Below are 18740 nucleotides of genomic sequence, written 5' to 3' on the forward strand. Positions count from 1 at the left end.
GAGGAGCAGGAGAAGGCAATGGCAGGGGCATTGGTCCCTAATTGGGTGACCTTGAAGAAGATGGACCGACGGATAGAGGAGCAAGGTGCGGTGGTACAGAAGATGGAGGTGATGCTGACAGGCCATACTGATAGGGTTGTCTCCCTGGAGGCAGAGATGGCATTTCTGGCAGAAGAGCGTAAATCGTGGAAGGCCAAGGGGAACAATCTGGGGAATCGCTTCAGACTGAAGAATTCAAGAGTTGTTGGGCTACCGCAGGATCTGGAGGGCTCAGACTCAACAGACTATATGTCTAAGATGTTTGGAAAGCAGCGGGGAGAGGGGGATTTGCTGTCACCTCCCGAGTTGGACCGGGCCCATTGGTTACTAAGGCAGAAACCCAAATCTCAAGAGCCACTGCGGGTGATCAACGTCACGTTTCACAGGTATCAAGATAAGGAATGGGTCCTGAGGTGGAGGAAAGACAACTGAGGCAGTAGATGGGAGGATCATGCCATCAGGATATATCAGGATGTTGGGGCAGAGCTGGTAAGAAGACGTGCGGTGTTCAATAAGGCCAAGGCCACGCTGTACAAGAGTAAGTGAAATTTGGTGTGCCATTTTTACTGAGGGGCAATTTTAGCGTGGCCAGTCCACCTACCCTATCTTTGGGTTGTGGGGGTGAGACCCACACAAACACAAGGAGAATGTGCAAACTTCACATGGACATGAGCCAGGCCCAGAATCGAACCCAGGGCCTCAGCGCCATGAGGCAGCAGTGCTAACCACTGCGCCACCAGGCCGCCCAACTGTAAAGCTAGTTAACAGGAGTAGAGAATGAGGATTATCTGCATCTTATTACTCTTGGGGTGGGTTTATTTTAAGACAATGAGCTTAATTTTTTTGTTTTTGTTTTGTTTGGAATTAAGGAAGGGGGAGAGGGGGGCTTTTGCTCTTCTGTTGGTTGCTTGTTTGGTAATCAGGGAGGTGGAGAGGGGGTGGGGGGAGGGGTAGACTGCTGAAAGTGACTGTTTCTTTGTCTATATCCTAACTTTATGGGGAGGGCGGTATAGCGGCCATCTTGAGAGGCCTTGAGCTGGTGCTGATTGAGGCATGGTTGGATTGCTTCAGTGTGGATATGTCTGATCCTGGGTTGGGAGGTGATGAGAGGCCCTTGTCTGGCTGATAACTTGAAATACGAGGGGGCTGACCGGCCCAGCAAAAAGATCCCGGGTGTTTGTGCACCTGTGTTTTTTTTACAGGCGACCCATTTGAGAACAAGGATCAAACAAAAACTGGGTGGGGCAAGCACCTCATTCAGATTTTGATTGTACGGCACAGGAGGCCACTGAGTTGATCAATAGGATGATGTCATTTTTTCTATATCAGAAGGCTCAGGTAGAGAGGAATGTAATCGTAAGTGGGTCATTAGTGGGCAGCACGGTAGCATTGTGGATAGCACAATTGCTTCACAGCTCCAGGGTCCCAGGTTCTATTCCCGGCTTGGGTCACTGTCTGTGCAGAGTCTGCACATTCTCCCCGTGTGTGCGTGGGTTTCGTCTGGGTGTTCCGGTTTCCTCCTACAGTCCAAAGATGTGCGGATTAGCTGGATTGGCCAAGCTACATTGCCCAAAGTGTCCAAAATTGGGATAGGAGTTTTCTTTTTTTCCCACATCATCGGGTCTACTCCCCGATTGACTTATTTTTGGTGGGTATGTCTCTTTTCCCTGTGGTGAGGGGGCAGGGTACTTGCCGATTGTTACCTCTAATCATGATCCATATTTTGTGGACCTGATGATGGAGGCAGGCCTCTCTCAGCGACCCCCGTGACGATTGGAGTTGCTTGTGGATAAGAGATTTCTTTGAGCGTATATCCTCCGCCATTGGGGAGGAGGTTGATTTTAAAAATGAAGGAGGCAGTTTCTCCTTCCACGCTCTGGGAAGCCCTGAAGGCAGTCATTAGGGGGGAGACAATCTATTACAAGGCGCATAGGGATAAATCTGGAAGGTGGAGGGGCAGAGACTGCTGAGTTCCATTCTTGAAGCGGACCGCCAGTACTCGATTGCCCCGACATTGAAGTTGTTGGCAAACAGGAAGAACTACAGACGGAATTTGAGTTGTTGTCAATGTGCAGTGTGGTGAACCAGCCAAGATGCTCAAGGGGTACCTTTTACGAATGGGGAGAAGGCCAGTCATCTGTTAGCACACCAGTTGAGACGGCAGGCTGAGGGGTTGGTTCCTGTCCCAGAGGTTAATGAGGTATTTGAGGCCTTCCACCAAGAGCTGTAAAAGTCAGGGCCTCCAAGGAGAGATCATCAATGATGCAGTTCTTGGATGGGTTGACCTTCTCAGAGATGGAGCAGAAGAGAAGGCAGGAGTTGGAAATGTTGGAGGAGGTCATGAGCTATATTCGATTAATGCAGGTGGGTAAAGCACCAGGCCTGGATGAATTCCCTGTCGAATTTTATAAACAGTTTACAGGTCAGTTGGTCCCACTTCTGCTGGATATGTTTAATGAGTCTGTGTCCCGGGGGGAGGGGGGGGGGGGGGGGGGGGGGGGGGGGGGGGGGGGGGGGGGTGGAGTGTTGCTGGTCATATTGGTGCAGGCATCAAATTCCTTGATCCTGAAAAAGGACAAGAATCCCACGGATTCTGGGTCGTATCGATCTATATTGTTGTTCAATACTGGCACTAAGTTGTTGGCTTAGGTGTTGGTAATGCATTTGGAGCGCTGCCTTCCTGGGTGATTTCAAAGGAGCAGACTGGTTTTGTTCAGGGGCGGAAGTTGTTGGCCAACATTCAGAGTTTGTTAAACGTTGTGTTGTCAGGCCCGAGCCAGAGGTGATTATTTTATTAGACGTTGAGAAACCGTTTGATAGGATTGAGTGAGGGTAGCTCTTTGAAATCCTTGAAAGGTTTGGTTTTGGACCAAAGTTTATATCATGGATTAAGCTTTGTACAAGCCCCCACTGGGAGCGGACGTACTAATGCCCTGATCTTGGGTTCTTTTCAACTGAAATGGGTACAAGGCAGCGGTGTGCATTGTCCCTGCTTTTGTTTGCCTTAACAATGAGCCACTGCCCACTGCATTGAGGGCATCCACCAGATAAAGGTGGACAGAGCATGGGGGAGGGAGCATAGAGGGTCATAAATGCGGATGATAAGGACAGCACGGTGGTGCAGAGGGTTAGCCCTGCTGCCTCACGGCGCTGAGATCCCAGTTTCGATCCTGGCTCTGGGTCATTGTCAGTGTGGAGTTTGCACGTTCTCCCCATGTTTGCGTGGGTTTCGCCCCCACAACCCAAAGATACCCAGGGTAGATGGATTGGCCACTCTAAATTGACCCTTAATTGGAAAACAACGAATTGGGTACTCTAAATTTATAAAAATATAAGTGAATAAAAAATAAATGCGGATGATTTGCTAATATATCACAGAGGTAATGAAGCTACTTGGGAGTTTTGACTCCTTCTCTGGGTGCAAGCCAATTCTGGGCAAAAGTGAATATTTTCCGACGAATCCCCTGGGGAGGGGAACTGATCTGGTGAGATTGCCGTTTTGTCTGGCCAGGACTAGCTTCCGTAATCTGGGAATCCAGGTGGCCCATGCTTGGATCTCACTCCATAAGCTTAACTTTGGCTAGCCTGGTGGATGGTGTGAAGGCCAACTTGGAAAGTGTGACCTTTGCAGGAAGGGTACAAATGATGAAGATAAATATTCTCCCAACATTTTTGTTTTTATTCCAGTGTCTCCCAGTCTTTCTTCCCAAGCGTTTATTTTGCAAGGTCAATAAATTGATATCTACTATAGTTAGGGCTGGTAATACCCCAGGGTTCATAGGACGATTCTGCAAAGGGATAGTCAATGGGGGGGGGGGGGGGGTGCTGACATGACCTAATCTATACAATTGGTTGGCAAATATTGATAAGGTGCGGGGATGGCTCAAGGATCCGGATTCTATATGGGGACGGACGGAGGACAGTTTGTGCATGGGGCCGAGTCTGACGGCCCTCCTTACTGCCCACACCTGTTTTTCCCTATTGGATTATCTTCGAGTCCGCTGGTGATAGCCACTTTGAGGACTTAGAATCAGTTTAGGCAGCATTTTAAACTGGGATCCATGTCCCTGTCAGCCTCAATATGCAGGAGCCATAGGTTTGTGCCATCTGCCCTGGATTCATTGTTCAGGGCATGGGAGAGAGAGGATTGGAAAGGGTGAGGGACAATTTTCTTGAAGGTAGGTTTGCCAGTTTGGATGCGTTTTTAGAGAAGTTTCAGCTCCCAAGAGTGAATGTATTCAGGTGCTTGCAGGTTCACGTCTTTCTACATAAGGAGCTTTCTTCATTTCCCCTGGCATTGTTGCCCTCACTCTTGGACAGGGACCTGTCCTTGGTCGAATTAGGGGAGAGTAAGATTTCTGATGTTTGTGGACAGATGTTGTTGACGAAGAGGGCTTCGTTGGAAGAAACGAAGGGGAAAAGGGAGGGTGAACTGGGTTTGCTTTTTGTAAAGTGAGGCTCTTCACGGGGTCAATTTCACATCCTCATCTGTGAGGTTAAACTTGATCCAGTTCAAGGTGGTGCACAGGGTGCATCCAAGCAGGGTGTGTATGAGTGGGTTCTTCCTAGGGTTGCAGGATATGTATGAACAGTGCTGTAGGGGGCCGGCGAATCGCACGCACATGTTCTGGTCTTACCCCAAGCTGATAAGCTTCTGGGTCTCCTTTTTTGACACCATGTCGGGGATTTGGGGTATTCAGTTGGACCCGTGCCCGTAAGTGGCCATTTTCGGAGTACCGGACCCGCCGTTGCTGCAGACGGGGACGAGGGCAGATGTCTTGGTCTTCGCCTCGTTAATAGCCCGGAAGCGAGTTCTGTTTGGGCAGAGGTCCCTAGTGCCTGGACCTGGCTGGGGAACCTAATGGAAGTTTTGTATCTTGAGAAGATCAAGTGTACCATGAGGGGGTCGGTGGAAGGGTTCTCAAGGTGGCAGCCTTTTATCTCCCTTTTCAGGGCGCTGGTTACCATCAGCTCTTAGAGGGGGTGGGGGGGGGGGGGTCTTTTTGTTTGCTTTCTTTACGGACGACTGAGGCGGGATGGACTGAGGTTCAGGTGGGTCTAGTTTGTATTGGGGTTTGCAGTATTGTTGTTACTTTGTTATAATGAAAATCATTTCTGCATAAAAAATATTTTTTAAAAAAGAATCTTTAAGACTTGGTTGAGAAAGGCTTGCTCCATTCCCTCCTCATCTATGGATTCGCTTGCAGGTGAAAGCAAAAGCAGTGAAGATTATTTTGACATTGGTTGGAAGTGTTAAACTTTATTTTATTTCTTATCAGGCCCTGTATGTTTCATATTTCAATATATCCTTCAGGATAGCATGGAAACCATATCCAAAACCTCCAGAGTGCCTGACTTGGAGCCATTTCCTGTACTGGCTGCCAGATAACGGTTTTGATAAATAGGACCTTCACCTGCAACTCTTTTGGTAAAAGAGCAGGAGTAGAAGAAAATACGTAAGTTTAGCTGTTAACTGGATTGATTCAGAAACGCACGGTTACAAATCCCATAGCGTTTGAATTCAGGAATTCACTTGATTAAATTCAGCAAAAATCTAAATGAACTTTGTAACTGATTTACAAACTAGTTTCTCAGTTTAGGCCATGTATCAAATCTACTTATTGATTGATGTCAGTAAATTTTTATCATGCACCTGGACATTGTAGTTGTTGGAATGGTTTACATATTTCCATTGTTAGCATGTCTGTGAGGTCCTCTGACAATAGATGATGGATTTCTCACCTTATTCCAATTTACGGAATGAATTACTGAAAACTCGAAGGCACAGCACATGTCACAAACTAAAACAAAATTTGTGTTTGAGTGAGAAGCTTTAATTCTGACCAGTGATCCTACAGATCCTGCAATTTCCTTAACAGTAGTTAAATTATTCTGTAAGTTAGGAAATGTGTTTCATATTCACCGGCCTCTCCGAACAGGCGGCGGAATGTGGCGACTAGGAGCTTTTCATTGAAGCCTACTTGTGACAATAAGAGATTATTATTATTATTTATCATCTCGTGCACTTGGCTCATTACGTCCTCAACAATTGTTCAGCAGCTACTTTGTGTGATCTACGCTATGTTTATGAGGCCCTGTCATTGAAAGCATGACTCTAATAGTATTTTTCTGTCTTCATTTAATATTTTCCCGTCTAAAAATTTTTCCCTTGCAGAATATGGCTCCAGCAGACCAGACTTGTAGCCATTTGCAGTGTACATCAAACCACTTTACTGACCATTTACCCGATTCTCAAACCATAGATTCATACAAAACTGATTGATTCGACAGTTGTATATCAAGAGTCTTGCATATTTGCGGTCAATTCAATACTCATTCCTAATCATTCAACTGCCTCAGTCACAGGAATGCAAAGCTATTATGAGGGCTGTTGATCTTAGTGCTGGTTTTGTTTTGGGCAGCCCAGAAGGAGATAAGAAAGGTGTTTGATCCTAACTGTTACGCGCTTGCCGCACTCCCATTCTATAGCGAAATTGTTCGACACACATTGTGTAAATGTAACTTGAAAACAGACCGAAATTGTTTTTATCGTGTCAAATTTCTTTTTTGGTTTGTTTTGCAGTAGTCCATATACTGCCTGGCTTACTGTGCCTGTTGCTCAATATAAAGCAGCTGTGTTTGTATTGCACCCTTGCATTATCGCATAACAGAGCTTTTTGGACCCATAATTTGTTGATGATGCCTTTGGCACTCTTGGACAACTGCCAGCTTCTTTCCATTTGCATTGTGTGGGTTTGTGTTGCTGCAAGACAGGGTGTTAAAGATGCCATTTATAATCTGCTAATTGGGACAAAGGAATATGTTAACATATGCCACAGACATCACCATATAATATATCTCTAATTATTTTATATTTACTTAACATCAGAGTTGCTGAGTCTAAATTATGCCCGTGTGAATGTATGAAGCAGCGTAGACCAATTGTGCAGATGACAATTAACAGTGACGGAAATTAATATGTGAAATATAGTCTGGTGGTGGGGAGCGCAGAGAAGCAAACACACGCACCACTCTTCATTCATTCAGAACACAACAAATAACAACCTCAACAGGAGTCATTGTATTTACCGAAAGTGGTTTGTAACCTATTAACTGCATTTAAATGTTTCACAATTTTGATCAGTCCTTTTTTTTTTCTGAGGAAAAGTTAAGAAGCAGAATATCTGGTTTTAAAGGCCATTTCCTGGTGTAAATATTTTTCGACTGTTATGGTGGGGGGCTCCTGGATGTGAAAAGGACCAATAAAATATACTATACTAAGGTCAAAGCAATCTGTTAGTTGGTGTGACTTTTACTGTACAGCTGACCTGGCCATATAGCAGCAGGAGTAAGGCTTCCCAATAAATCTCTGCAGCGGACAAAGAAATGGAAGGGACAGCAGCAGATTAACATGTGACTAGGGATCTAAATCATTTCAGAGAATCAACATAAGTTTGAATCAACTGGAAAAGATTTTAAAACTAACCTGCCAGTTTTTAACCTTCACTTTCTTGATGTATTCTGCTTCTGCGAATGTCGATCTCACTCCTCTATGTCAACATTTTGCAAATGACTTTCTCTTGTCAATGCATGTGGTGAGAACTGTTTAAATCCTGCTTTGCCTCCCCCTGACAGAATTCCGTAAGCCATGCAGCAAAGTTTAAGGGGCAGTTTTCCAAAACGTCTGTAAATAATCTGAGCTAGTCCATTTAAAAATACGTTTCTTGCATTAGATTTCCTTAAAAGAAATAAACATACTTTGGATTGCGACATGGGTGACCATAGAAATCAATGAACAGCAATACTTCCATTTTCAAATACTTGCTAGGTATTAACCAAACTTAATAGATGAATTGCTAATTGACTTTCTTTTCAAGTTCCATTTGTTTTGCTGCTGACATTGCTGCTCAGTTTTTGAACGATAAGCACCAAGGAGTTAAAACGCAGGCTTCAAGCATTCAATTCTGAGCTAAATTTTTGCCATTTGATCATGGAACTTTTTTATTGGTTTATGCAGCCTGGTAACTAGAATGAGATCACCAGCAATTGAATCTCGGCTTATAATGTGAGGAATGTTAGTTTAATGGCCCTGTCAAAAACATTAACAATTTTAACAATAAATGTGAAAGACAACCTTCAGACCTAAATTATATTAACTAAACCCATCCATATGTTCTGCTCAATGAAACATAAACTTGCATATGGTACACAAAAGGTTACACTGCAGATGTTGAAATTTTGCATATGGTCTATATACATAGAGCATTTCAAAGAATTCTCTCAATAAACTACATTTGCCCATCATAATACAACCATTGGAAACCATTCAAAAATATGTTTATATAAGGGACCTTGTTCATGTTTTTCATGGACTGTGTGTTGCCGAGAGAGTCATAAATAAATTGTTTTATGTCAACAGTCATGGTAAATCACAAAGTGTCACTGTGAGAGCTACTGTATATCTTCCACTCTGAAATAGCCATACTTTTGGACAGAATTTTAATATATAATTATTAAGTAAGATCATTATAATTTTTTAAATATAAATTTAGCATACCCAATTCATTTTTTTCCAATTAAGGGGCAATTTAGCGTGTTCAATCCACCTACCCTTTGGGCTGTGGGGGCGAAACCCACGCAAACACGGGGAGAATGTGCCCACTCCACATGGACAGTGACCCAGAGCTGGGATCAAACCTGGGACCTCGGCGCCATGAGGCAGCAGGGCTAACCCACTGCGCCACCGTGCTGCCCAAGATCATTATAATATGTTGGAGGAGCTTCTGTTTCTTTTGTTACATTATAGGCTGGGAATCTCCGCTCTCCACCGTAAGGATCGGGAATCCCGATCGGCCGGAGAGTTCCTCCATCTGCCCAAAAACAGGATCAGCACCGGCCGGCAGATCAGTCCCTTGTCTCCGGTTCTGCCCATAGCGGGATTCCCGATTCCCGCCGGCGGGAACATGCAAACAATTCCTTTGCATTCATTTGATTGCGATTAATGGTTTGAAAAGCCCAAATTTTTACCCCCCCCCCCCCCCCCCCCACCTCACTGGAACCCCCTGGGACACAGTCCCTCTCAGAATAACGGCCTCCCTAGTGAGACAATCAGTCAGCCCTAAGGATCAGGCGATATCCAGGCCTTGCAGGTCAACCACGCCCCATTGTGTTTACACGGTATGAGTGCATGGATACCAGACCGCCCAGGAAACCTGAACAACTCCCTCAATGATGGGGGAATGATGAGAGTAGCTGAGCAATCACACTGAGGAAGACCATGTCATTTGGAGCAGTTTCACTTTCCCCTCGTCACCTCGTCTTGAGGTGTTATTGATGGCACACGTGTTGCCCTCAGAGGACCGGCTTGACAGGAGTGCCCATCATTAATAGGAAGGGATTCCATTTGCAGAACGTGCAGTTGGTGTGCGATCATCAGCTGCACATCATGCATGTCTGCGCACAATACGCCGGCAGCAGGCTCAACGCATATATCCTTTTTTAAAAATAAATTTAGAGTACCTAATTCTTTTTTTACAACTAAGGGGCAATTTAGCATGACCAATCCACCTAGCCTGCACATCTTTGGGTTGTGGAGGTGAGACTCACGCAGACACAGGGGGAATGTGCAAACTCCACACAGACAGTAACCCGGGGCCGGGATCATCCAAGGTCCTCGGCACCATGAGGCAGCAATGCTAACCACTGCGCCACTGTGCTGCCCCCAAAACACAACCCATACATCCTGGCTCACTTTGAGGCGCTCCCTCGGCTTAGGGGTTGGCTTAACAGAGCTATACCCACACAAAGGGCACCTACACCGGTGGCCGCTGGAACCCTCCCTGGAACACAATCCCTCTCAGCATAACAGCCTCACTAGTGAAACACTCAGTCAGCACTAAGGGCCAGCCCTAAGGATCAGGCGATTTCTCCAGACCCTGCAGATCAACCGCACTCCATTGGGTTTACACGGTATGAGTGCATGGATACCAGACCCGCCCAGGAAACCTGAACAACTCCCTCTGTGATGGGAGAATGTGAGGGTCGCTGAGCAATCACACTCAGGATGACCATATCATTTGGGGATAATTTGAATGGTCAGGGGAAGCATCCTCTGAGTCCTACCCACTGAATTCATGGCTGATGACGCCTGCGTGGAGTCTCCATACCGAGGTGGAGGGTGTCATAATGATGCTCACTCATCAACTAGGGCCGTTATAGAGTGGTACGTCGGGTTGTTGAAGATGCGATTCTACTGCCTGGACCTCTATGATGTGGCTCTCCAACACAGTCCCAGAGGGTCGCGCGCATTGTGGCCACCTGCTGCATTGCACAGTAACGGGGTGACATGCTGGAGAAGGTGGAAGGATGTCAGGCCTTGTCGGATGAGGAAGGGGACCAGGAAGATGTAGGTGAGGACAGGCCATGGAACAGTCCTTCAGAGCCATCAAACCAGGGAGAATCTGATCAGCTCCTGATTGCCGATTAGGCTAAAATGCCAGCAGCTCCATTGCCAGCAACACCACCCCACCAGCCCTCCATCCCTTCTGTCCCATAGCCCTCCATTTCCCTCCCCCACCTTCCTCTTCGCCTTTCAACCCAACTGCATCTTAGTCTTTCACCCCCATCTATGACCATAGCTCTATCTCCCCTCTACAAGGGTCATCTCAACTTCACAATAGGGTGTTGGGCCTGAGTTGGCATTATCTGTGGGTCTTGTCTGTGGGATGGAGGATGATGATGACTCGCTGTGAGATGAACTCTGGTGGTTCCTCATTGTCTGAAAAAGTCTGATTTCTGTCTTTTAGATAACATACCACTGTCCGCCCAGATGATCTGTTGTTGTATGATGGGGGCTCCTTCTCATGGACCACATTATTTCGGGGGTGGGGGTGTGGGGTGTGATGGAGCAAGCTTTGGGCTCATAGTCTGGGGGTGAGGTCATACTCAGCTGTTTCACACTGTGCCCCCATGGCCTCTCTTTGATGTGGTCAATGTTTGTAAACATTGGGGTTTCACCACTTAGAGTCACTGATCCATGAAGGGCGATGAATGAATCATGGCTGCAGCTGGTCTGTGGAAGCTGTCAATCACAGCCCACTACTAGAAAGGAATGAATGACTTGCATCAAATGGATGTGCGGGGTTGAAACACAGGTCACAGCTGTTCTCCTTCCAGGAATGGACATATGGAGTCACCAGGTAAGTATTACAGCTGTAATTGTTTTCACTGCTTTCTAGACCCATTTGCATTAATTCATATCCTCCCACTGGCACATGGTCGTGAATCACGATCCCGCCCCCCAGTGGGGTGTTGGAGCATTGCGTTCAGATCGGCGGCCAGCGCTGACCCTGATCTTCCCCCGATGCCCGATTCTTTCCCAACGCCCGATTCTCCGTCCCATCATGAAACGCACTTCGGGCATTGCGGGACGGAGAATCCAGCACCGGATGTAGTAAGTCAAAATCATTTTTTATTTTGGCTGTTAGATTTTTTGCATACTTCTAAAGCCTAATCAATCATCAGAATAATCTGCAGGTGAACAAAAATGATAACTATCAAAAATTAATGAAGGAATTAGGCGCTATTTAATTACAAGTAGAGTACCACTTTCATTTGGGAAAAATTATCTCTCTCATTTACCCTCCTTTCAGACACCAATTGAAACCCTCGTGCCCAAGCTCAGAAAGAATTACCTGAGCCCTAGGACATAGCCTTTTCATTATATAATGAACCAATGCTGAAGTTAGCAAATAATCCCATTTTAAGAGTAGCAAACTGGTTTTTATAAAACATTCTTGTAACATTAAAATTTAAATTGCCTTCTCTGAATACCGTATCTCCACGGAATTACCTCAGTAAAACTTGGGGGCAAATCTATTAGCTGGCTTATATGGCAACAAGCTGATATTCAAAAGAATCAGAGACTTGGTCACAGGGGACACTCTCTGTAATTTTACATATTTAACTAAAAATATAATTTTCCTTGTCAATTATTTAAGTGTTATCAGTTAAAATTGCACATAAAATCTTCGTTATATTCTTCAGAAGGAAAACATAATAGAACTCGGGCCAATGTTGAGCAATACACTGAAAAATGATAGCTAATTTATACATCAAATTTAAACATTAAAAGAACTATGTTGGATTTGGTCAACTGATAACTACTACAAAGTTTAGGGAATGGTGCATTATATGTCAAGAGGTCAGAAATGAGTTTCTGAACCTCCCCGGTTGGTAACTTATTGGGAAAGGCACTGCCTGCTGTCCACAGACCAAAGTTCCCATATCTGCTAAGCCACCTGATCTTGACCAATCATTGGGAATATAAATCTGGGGCAGAATTCTCCGACCCTCCGGGGGGGGGGGGGGTCGCAGAATCGCCCGGGGCCGGCGTCAATCCCACCCCCGCCGTGTCCCGAATTCTCCGCCCCTCAAGATTCGGCGGGGGCGGGAATCGCGCCAGTCGGCGGGCCACCCTCTGCGATTCTCCGGCCCGCGATGGGCCGAAGTCCCGCCGCTGACAGGCCTCTCCCGCCGGCGTGGATTAAACCACCTGCCTGACCGGTGGGATTGACGGTGTGGGCGGGCTCTGGGGTCCTGGGGGGGGGGGGCGCAGGGCGATCTGACCCCGGGGGGGTGCCCCCACGGTGGCCTGGCCCGCGATCGGGACCCACCGATCGGCGGGCAGGCCTGTGCCGTGGGGACACTCTTTTTCTTCCGCCTTCGCCATGGTCTTCATTATGGCAGAGGCGGAAGTGACCCCCTCCCCTGCGCATGCGCTGGTATGACATCAGCAGCCGCTGACGCTACGGCGCATGTGCGGACTTACGCCGGCCGGCGAAGTCCTTTCGGCCCCGGTTGGCGTGTCGCCAAAGGCCTTCATGCCAGCCGGCGGAGTGGGAACCATTCCGGCGTGGGCCTAACCCCTCAATGTGAGGGCTTGACCCGTAAAGGTGCCGAGAATTCCGCACCTTTGGGGCTGCCCGACGCCGGAGTGGTTCACGCCACTCTGACACGCCGGGACCCCCCGCCCTGCCGGGTAGGGGAGAATCCCGGCCCTGATCTTTGCTCCCAATATTAATAAAAGGATACTTTCCAATGATAGCACTCAAGAGTAGGATCACTCCTTCATTCTTGAGCATTAATATTATAGTTTGAGCAGCTAATATAGCTCAAAACAGGAATCAAACATAGGGCTGTTGTAATATGTACATGTTAGTCTCATATCAAGTGATGTATTTATCATTGGACCCAGCAAAGGATGCATTTCACTTGTTTTAAATGTTTCTTTTAATAATATCCTTTTTTGGGTCTGATAATCCAACTAATATTTCTAATTAAAAGTCTTTGCGTTCTCCTTAGACTATGAGCAAATCCAGAAATGATAGGAAGAATATAAAGCGAGAAATAGCCATTCAGGTTACCATGCGATTCTTTCTACGAATCATTTGCCATATGGGCGACACAATGTCACAGTGGTTAGCACTGCTGTCTCTCAGCACCAGGTTTCAATTCCAGCCCTGGGTGACTGTGTGGAGTTTGCACATTCTCCCCATGTCTGCTTAGACTTCCTCCATGTGCTCCGGTTTCCTCCCACAGTCCAAAGATGTGCAGGTTAGGTGGATTGGCCATGCTAACTTGCCCCTAAGTGTTCAAAACATTAGATGGAGTTACAGGGATAGAGCAGGAGAGTGGGCCTAGGTAGGGTGCGTTTCAGAGGGTTGGTGAAGACTTGATGGGCCGATTGGCCTCCTCCTGCACTGTATGGTTCTAGCTATCTGATCTATCTTTATTTAATTTGATCTATCGTTGACTCTGTTCGAGCAGAACTGCTTGGAATTGGGGATTGAGCAATTCAAAGTAGCATTTGGTGAATGAGAAAAGCAACTTACAGAAGAGAGAAAGTGTGTAAGCAAATAATTTATAGCATAAATTAAAACCACAGTTATACCAATGGTGCTGGGACTTCATAGCGCCGCTCGGGGTGTGGCAGTCCCAAACTCAAAAACTGTTCGCCACCACTTCCGATGTGACCCGTGCAGCACACGCTGACTGACAAGATATTAGCGCTGGCATGCTGTGCATGTGTCGCAAGCAGAGTGGACACCTCCAGCTGGAAAACTGCACAAAAAGATCCCAATGTCTGTCAAGGTCATAGTTACCCTCAATTTCTCATTGGATCCTACGAGGCCGGAACAGAGAACATTAGCAAAATCTCACAGTTCACTGTCCATCGATGGCAGAGGGTCTACATAGAAGGAGAGTGGACTTCATTGTCTTTTCGCTGACTCAAGAAAGAAGCAGGTGGAGCGAGCATGTGGATTTTCTAGTTGATGGGATTCCCAGGGTGCAATTGACAGCATGGACATGAAGCCTCACATTTACAGGGAGATGCAGGGGCTACCATTCTATTAACATCCAGTTATTTTGCGACCATGCTCCCAAAATCTTCCCAGTGAAAGTCTGCAATCCTGGCAGCAGCTACAGTACATTAATTCTGCATCAGCCAGCTTTACCAATCACCTTTGGTCCACCATGCAAACACCAGCCAACCACAAAAGGTTAGCTGTCCAAATTGGGAATTCTGCAGTTAGCAAGGAGCAATGCATTGGTGTGCTGAAGGAATGGTTCCACTGCCTGGCCTGTTCGAGGGAAGCCCTCCAAAAACCACTGGAGTGCACTCATCTCTTAATTTCACAGTGGTTGGCTGTGACCTCATGTCCCTTATCATTCGGTCACAGGCCTTGCCACCAGGGTTGCTGTCATGTATTCATATTGATTTCTGAGAAGCTGCACTGAGCAGTGTATAATATAATATATGCATGGCGTCACTTCGCTAGCGTGGGCAAGCAGGAGCTTGTACTGAACAGACCTCGTTAATATAGCTCCTTTAGCTTTTCAGCCTCCGTACCTCCTAGCTTCAATCCTGCGGACACATCAGTTGCTCCAAGAAGAAGAGGAAGGGTGGGGCAACCTGGACCTCTTAGCACTGGGGTAGATACGCAGGCTCCTGTTCCCTGAAATATGATCCCCGTATCACAGTTGCCCCACAATTCCCCACCTTTCAATCCTACAAGCCATCACAGGATCCTCTTGGCCAACATGTTGCACAAAACGGCAGCAGCAAAATCAAAGTCCTCCAATGATAAATACAAAAATGAAGTTTTCATATCTTTCGTGCTGGAGTTCACGTAATAACAAAAACAAAATACTGCAGATGCTGGAAATCTGAAATAAAAACAGCAACTACTGGAAACACTCATCTGATCTGGCGGGGGGGAGGGGGGGGGGGGGGGGGGGGGGTGGGGGGGGGGGGGGGTGGTAGTGAGTGGTAATGTCAATGGGCTAGTCATCCACAGACCCAACCTAATACTCTGGGGCAGATGGTGAAATTGGAATTCCATAAAAATCTATTATTAATTGTCTAATGATGACCATTGTCAGTCATGGTAAAAGCCCAGCTGGTTCATGAAGGCCCTTTAGGGAAGAAAATCTGCCAGCCTTACCTGGCTTGGTCTGGCCTACATGTGACTTCAGATCCACAGCAATGTGGTTGACCCTTAAATGCCCTCTGAAATGGCCCAGCAAGTCACTCAGCTCAGGGGCAATCAGGGATGGGCAACTCGCGATGCCCACATCCCATGAAAGAGTAAAATAAATCTGTGGAGAAAGAAGTAGAATTACTGCTTCGTGTCCATGTGAAGAGGGTTAGAAATGTGAGGGATTATATATAATTGTAGAGTGGAGTAGATAAGCTGGAGTGGATTGGAAGATCAGGGATAGGCGGGAGCTCCGAGGTGTCATGGATATAAGACAAAGTGAGCGCTAGTCGTGTTGAAGGTGCTAATAATGGCAGCTTTTCTGCTGTCCTATATAGTGCTCCCTCAAGCAGCTGAGGCATGGGTGGCGAAAATCTGTGACTGGGAGAGACCGCAGATGGCCTTGGAGGACATGCCCCTTTGAGCCAGACAGCAGTCTGAGAATGCAGCAAGCAAGGCACACATGGCCCCGATCTGAGCATCTCCTGCAGCACTGAGGCATTGGATGGGCTCTGCCTGTGCTGCATCAGAAGGATTGTGGGTGCGTCTGCAATTGTTCTCATGCAGTCGGCAAACATTTTCACACTTGAAAGAATAGACCCCCCCCCCTCCCCCCCTCCTCCCCCACCCACCCCCAGGTCTGTGCAAAGTCCTGTGCCAGGTTGGAATCGAGCTCGTCCATGATTCTTGGAAAATGTAATAGGCTCCAGCAGGTCTAACGATACATCAGCCATCTAGGTCTGCTAGACCTTTAGCATTTCCCTTTCAGCCACCAGGAAAGCCTACATTTGAGTCCTCACAAGCTGGGCCTATTTGTGACTTGCCCCACAGTGAGCTGACATACAAACTATCCTTTCTTGCAGGCCTCATTGCTGCCCACCTGCGACTCACCCAGTGTTGATCTGGGTGAGACTATACGATCCTCAAGTTTGTGTACTGCTAGTGTCTGAGCAGGTGGCTGCCATTGTCAGGTCAAGTGATGGTGCTCCTTCATCAGAGGTCTGCAGCAATGCTCACCCTTTGTAATGAGGCTGCAGTGACTGGCCAGGCAACAGTTCTCAGCTCTCGAAAGTAGAAGTGTAGAATGGGAGAGGTTAGGGTGTGTGAAATGAGGACGAGTGCAAATAGGAAGTCCAGGGTCATACCATCTGTAACTTGCACTTCACGTCGAATAGCAGCATGAGAGGGAGGTGGGATTTGAAAACGGGCATGAGGCAGTAAGATACCTCAGAATATTCTCAGCAATGCCAGATATCTCCTGGCCATCATAGCGGTCTTTCCTCCATTCCACCTCCATGACTGACACCACCAAGTGTTGCATCAGAAAGCCTGGAAACATTCTCTTGTTCCTGTTGCTCCATTTGTTGTTATTGTCCTTACAGCCATGCCTTTCAGAGACAGTTATAGCAGCTTGTGTTGCAAGATCACAATACCTATTTAAGACAGCCTTGAAGAGTTCTAGACTCTGATCCACATGCTGCTGGGTCCCCTATTGAGCATGCAGCATGTATTGCACTGAGCTGCACAATGAAACCATTTAGACGAGCTGGCAGAACAAAGTTTAGGTGCTCCGTACTTCCATAGGACTGGGTGTTGGAATAATCATGCATCACAATCCTTGTACCTGGAACCAGGAGAAAACCAATATATGAAATTACAGGTTTAACTCCAATTAAATATGAAGCTAATCTGAAATACATATATGTACATTTGTGCTTTGCAGTCTTTGACAGTGCTGTATTGCAACTTCTATCAGTAATTCAGCATAAAATTCAGCTAATGCTGTGCTTGTGGAGTTTAGGAAGAGCACAATTCACTGAATGTCCCACTGTTTGCTATCAATCACAATGGGTTCAACGACACCTACTTTTAAAGCTATTGACCCTCATTTGAAATAAATGGCTCTGACAATTAAAATTACGGAGCATTTCAGCACATCTCAAGATTAAATGTCTAGTTTTTGTGAGAATACCCACTTCTTATGTTTTCAAATGGTGCCTCTATTTTTCACAGTTAGCTGGCATTGGTTTTGTATCCTCTTGTCACATGTGTGAGATTTATAATGACCTTATATAGTGATTAAATTTGGTGACTGAGACCTCAACTTACAAACTCCTTTTGATTATAGTATCCATAGGAGACAAAGAACAACCGGATTCGGCAATTGCAAAGCGGCCGTCGCTACCAGGAATGATGGAGTCTCCTCTTACTTCCAAAAGGCCACGGACATCGGAAGAAACAAGTACAGAGCAGGTACACATTGAAAACATTTATTCAGGCTGAGGCGAAAATCGTCACTTTTCATTTTAGTGTCACAGAATAGATCAATTATCTAGTCTGAGTTACTTTTTGTTTATTTCTCCACAGGATGTCCATGTATAAGCTTGTTTTAAATACACATGATAATTAGAAATTGGGGTGAATTCTCTGCTGGCGAGATTCTCTGTTCCGCCGGCAGCCCACCCCCCTAGCCCGTGGGTTTCCCAGAGGCGTGGGTGACCACAATGAGAAATCCCATTGGCCAGCGGCGGGAACGTAGAATCCTGCTGCTGGCGACAGCGCGCTGCCGAGGAACACACGGCTCGGGAGGCGGAGAATTCACCCCATTGTCTTTTTGTGTAGACGGTCTTTAGTTCAGAAAGAGCCTTCGTGCATGATGCTTTCATTCTCATCCAAATGGGCTGCCGGTCATGCAATGTCTGATGTATCTGCCTCACCTTCCCATTTCAAAAGGCCACACCCCCTCTCTTGTTCCAGTTCACTCTTCAATTATTGGCCTCCCTAGCAAAAGACCTATTTCCTTTGGACTCTGGAATGCCAACCACCATTATCCGTGACACATTCCTGGTGCTCTTAAATGGTCCAGGAGATACGTTCATGCATTCAGTTCAAAGGAGAATTCTGGAACTTAGATGTCAGGGGGAAGGATAAAGGAAATGTGCACTGGCTCCATTAGCAACAGAGAGAAAAGTAGAGTAGATTTCAAATGTACACCATTCATCTCAATCATAGTGGCTTAGATGGCATTGGGAGGGGAGGGTGGCAGCTCGGCCTGCAACATTGAAGTATTGTTTTTCTTTTAGATGCTGGTGAACTTGAAATACATATCCAGTATTTTGAGATTTTACTTCAGATTCCCTGCATTTGCACCCTTACATCTTG

The 18740-nt window shown here is 46.5% G+C and overlaps 1 protein-coding gene across 7 annotated transcripts in view; it reads left to right on the forward strand.

The window, feature by feature from the left end:
* Positions 1 to 18740, forward strand: part of zfhx3 (zinc finger homeobox 3) — a 589682-nt gene that overhangs the window by 541575 nt on the left and 29367 nt on the right. For all 7 annotated transcript variants that reach the window (XM_038806373.1, XM_038806374.1, XM_038806376.1 and 4 more), the window contains one exon: positions 17707 to 17831. In XM_038806373.1, the coding sequence (XP_038662301.1) occupies positions 17707 to 17831 (125 nt within the window). The remainder of the gene's footprint in view (positions 1 to 17706; positions 17832 to 18740) is intronic.

The sequence above is a fragment of the Scyliorhinus canicula genome, chromosome 9, assembly GCF_902713615.1.
Source record: "Scyliorhinus canicula chromosome 9, sScyCan1.1, whole genome shotgun sequence".
Taxonomy (NCBI): Eukaryota; Metazoa; Chordata; class Chondrichthyes; order Carcharhiniformes; family Scyliorhinidae; genus Scyliorhinus; species Scyliorhinus canicula.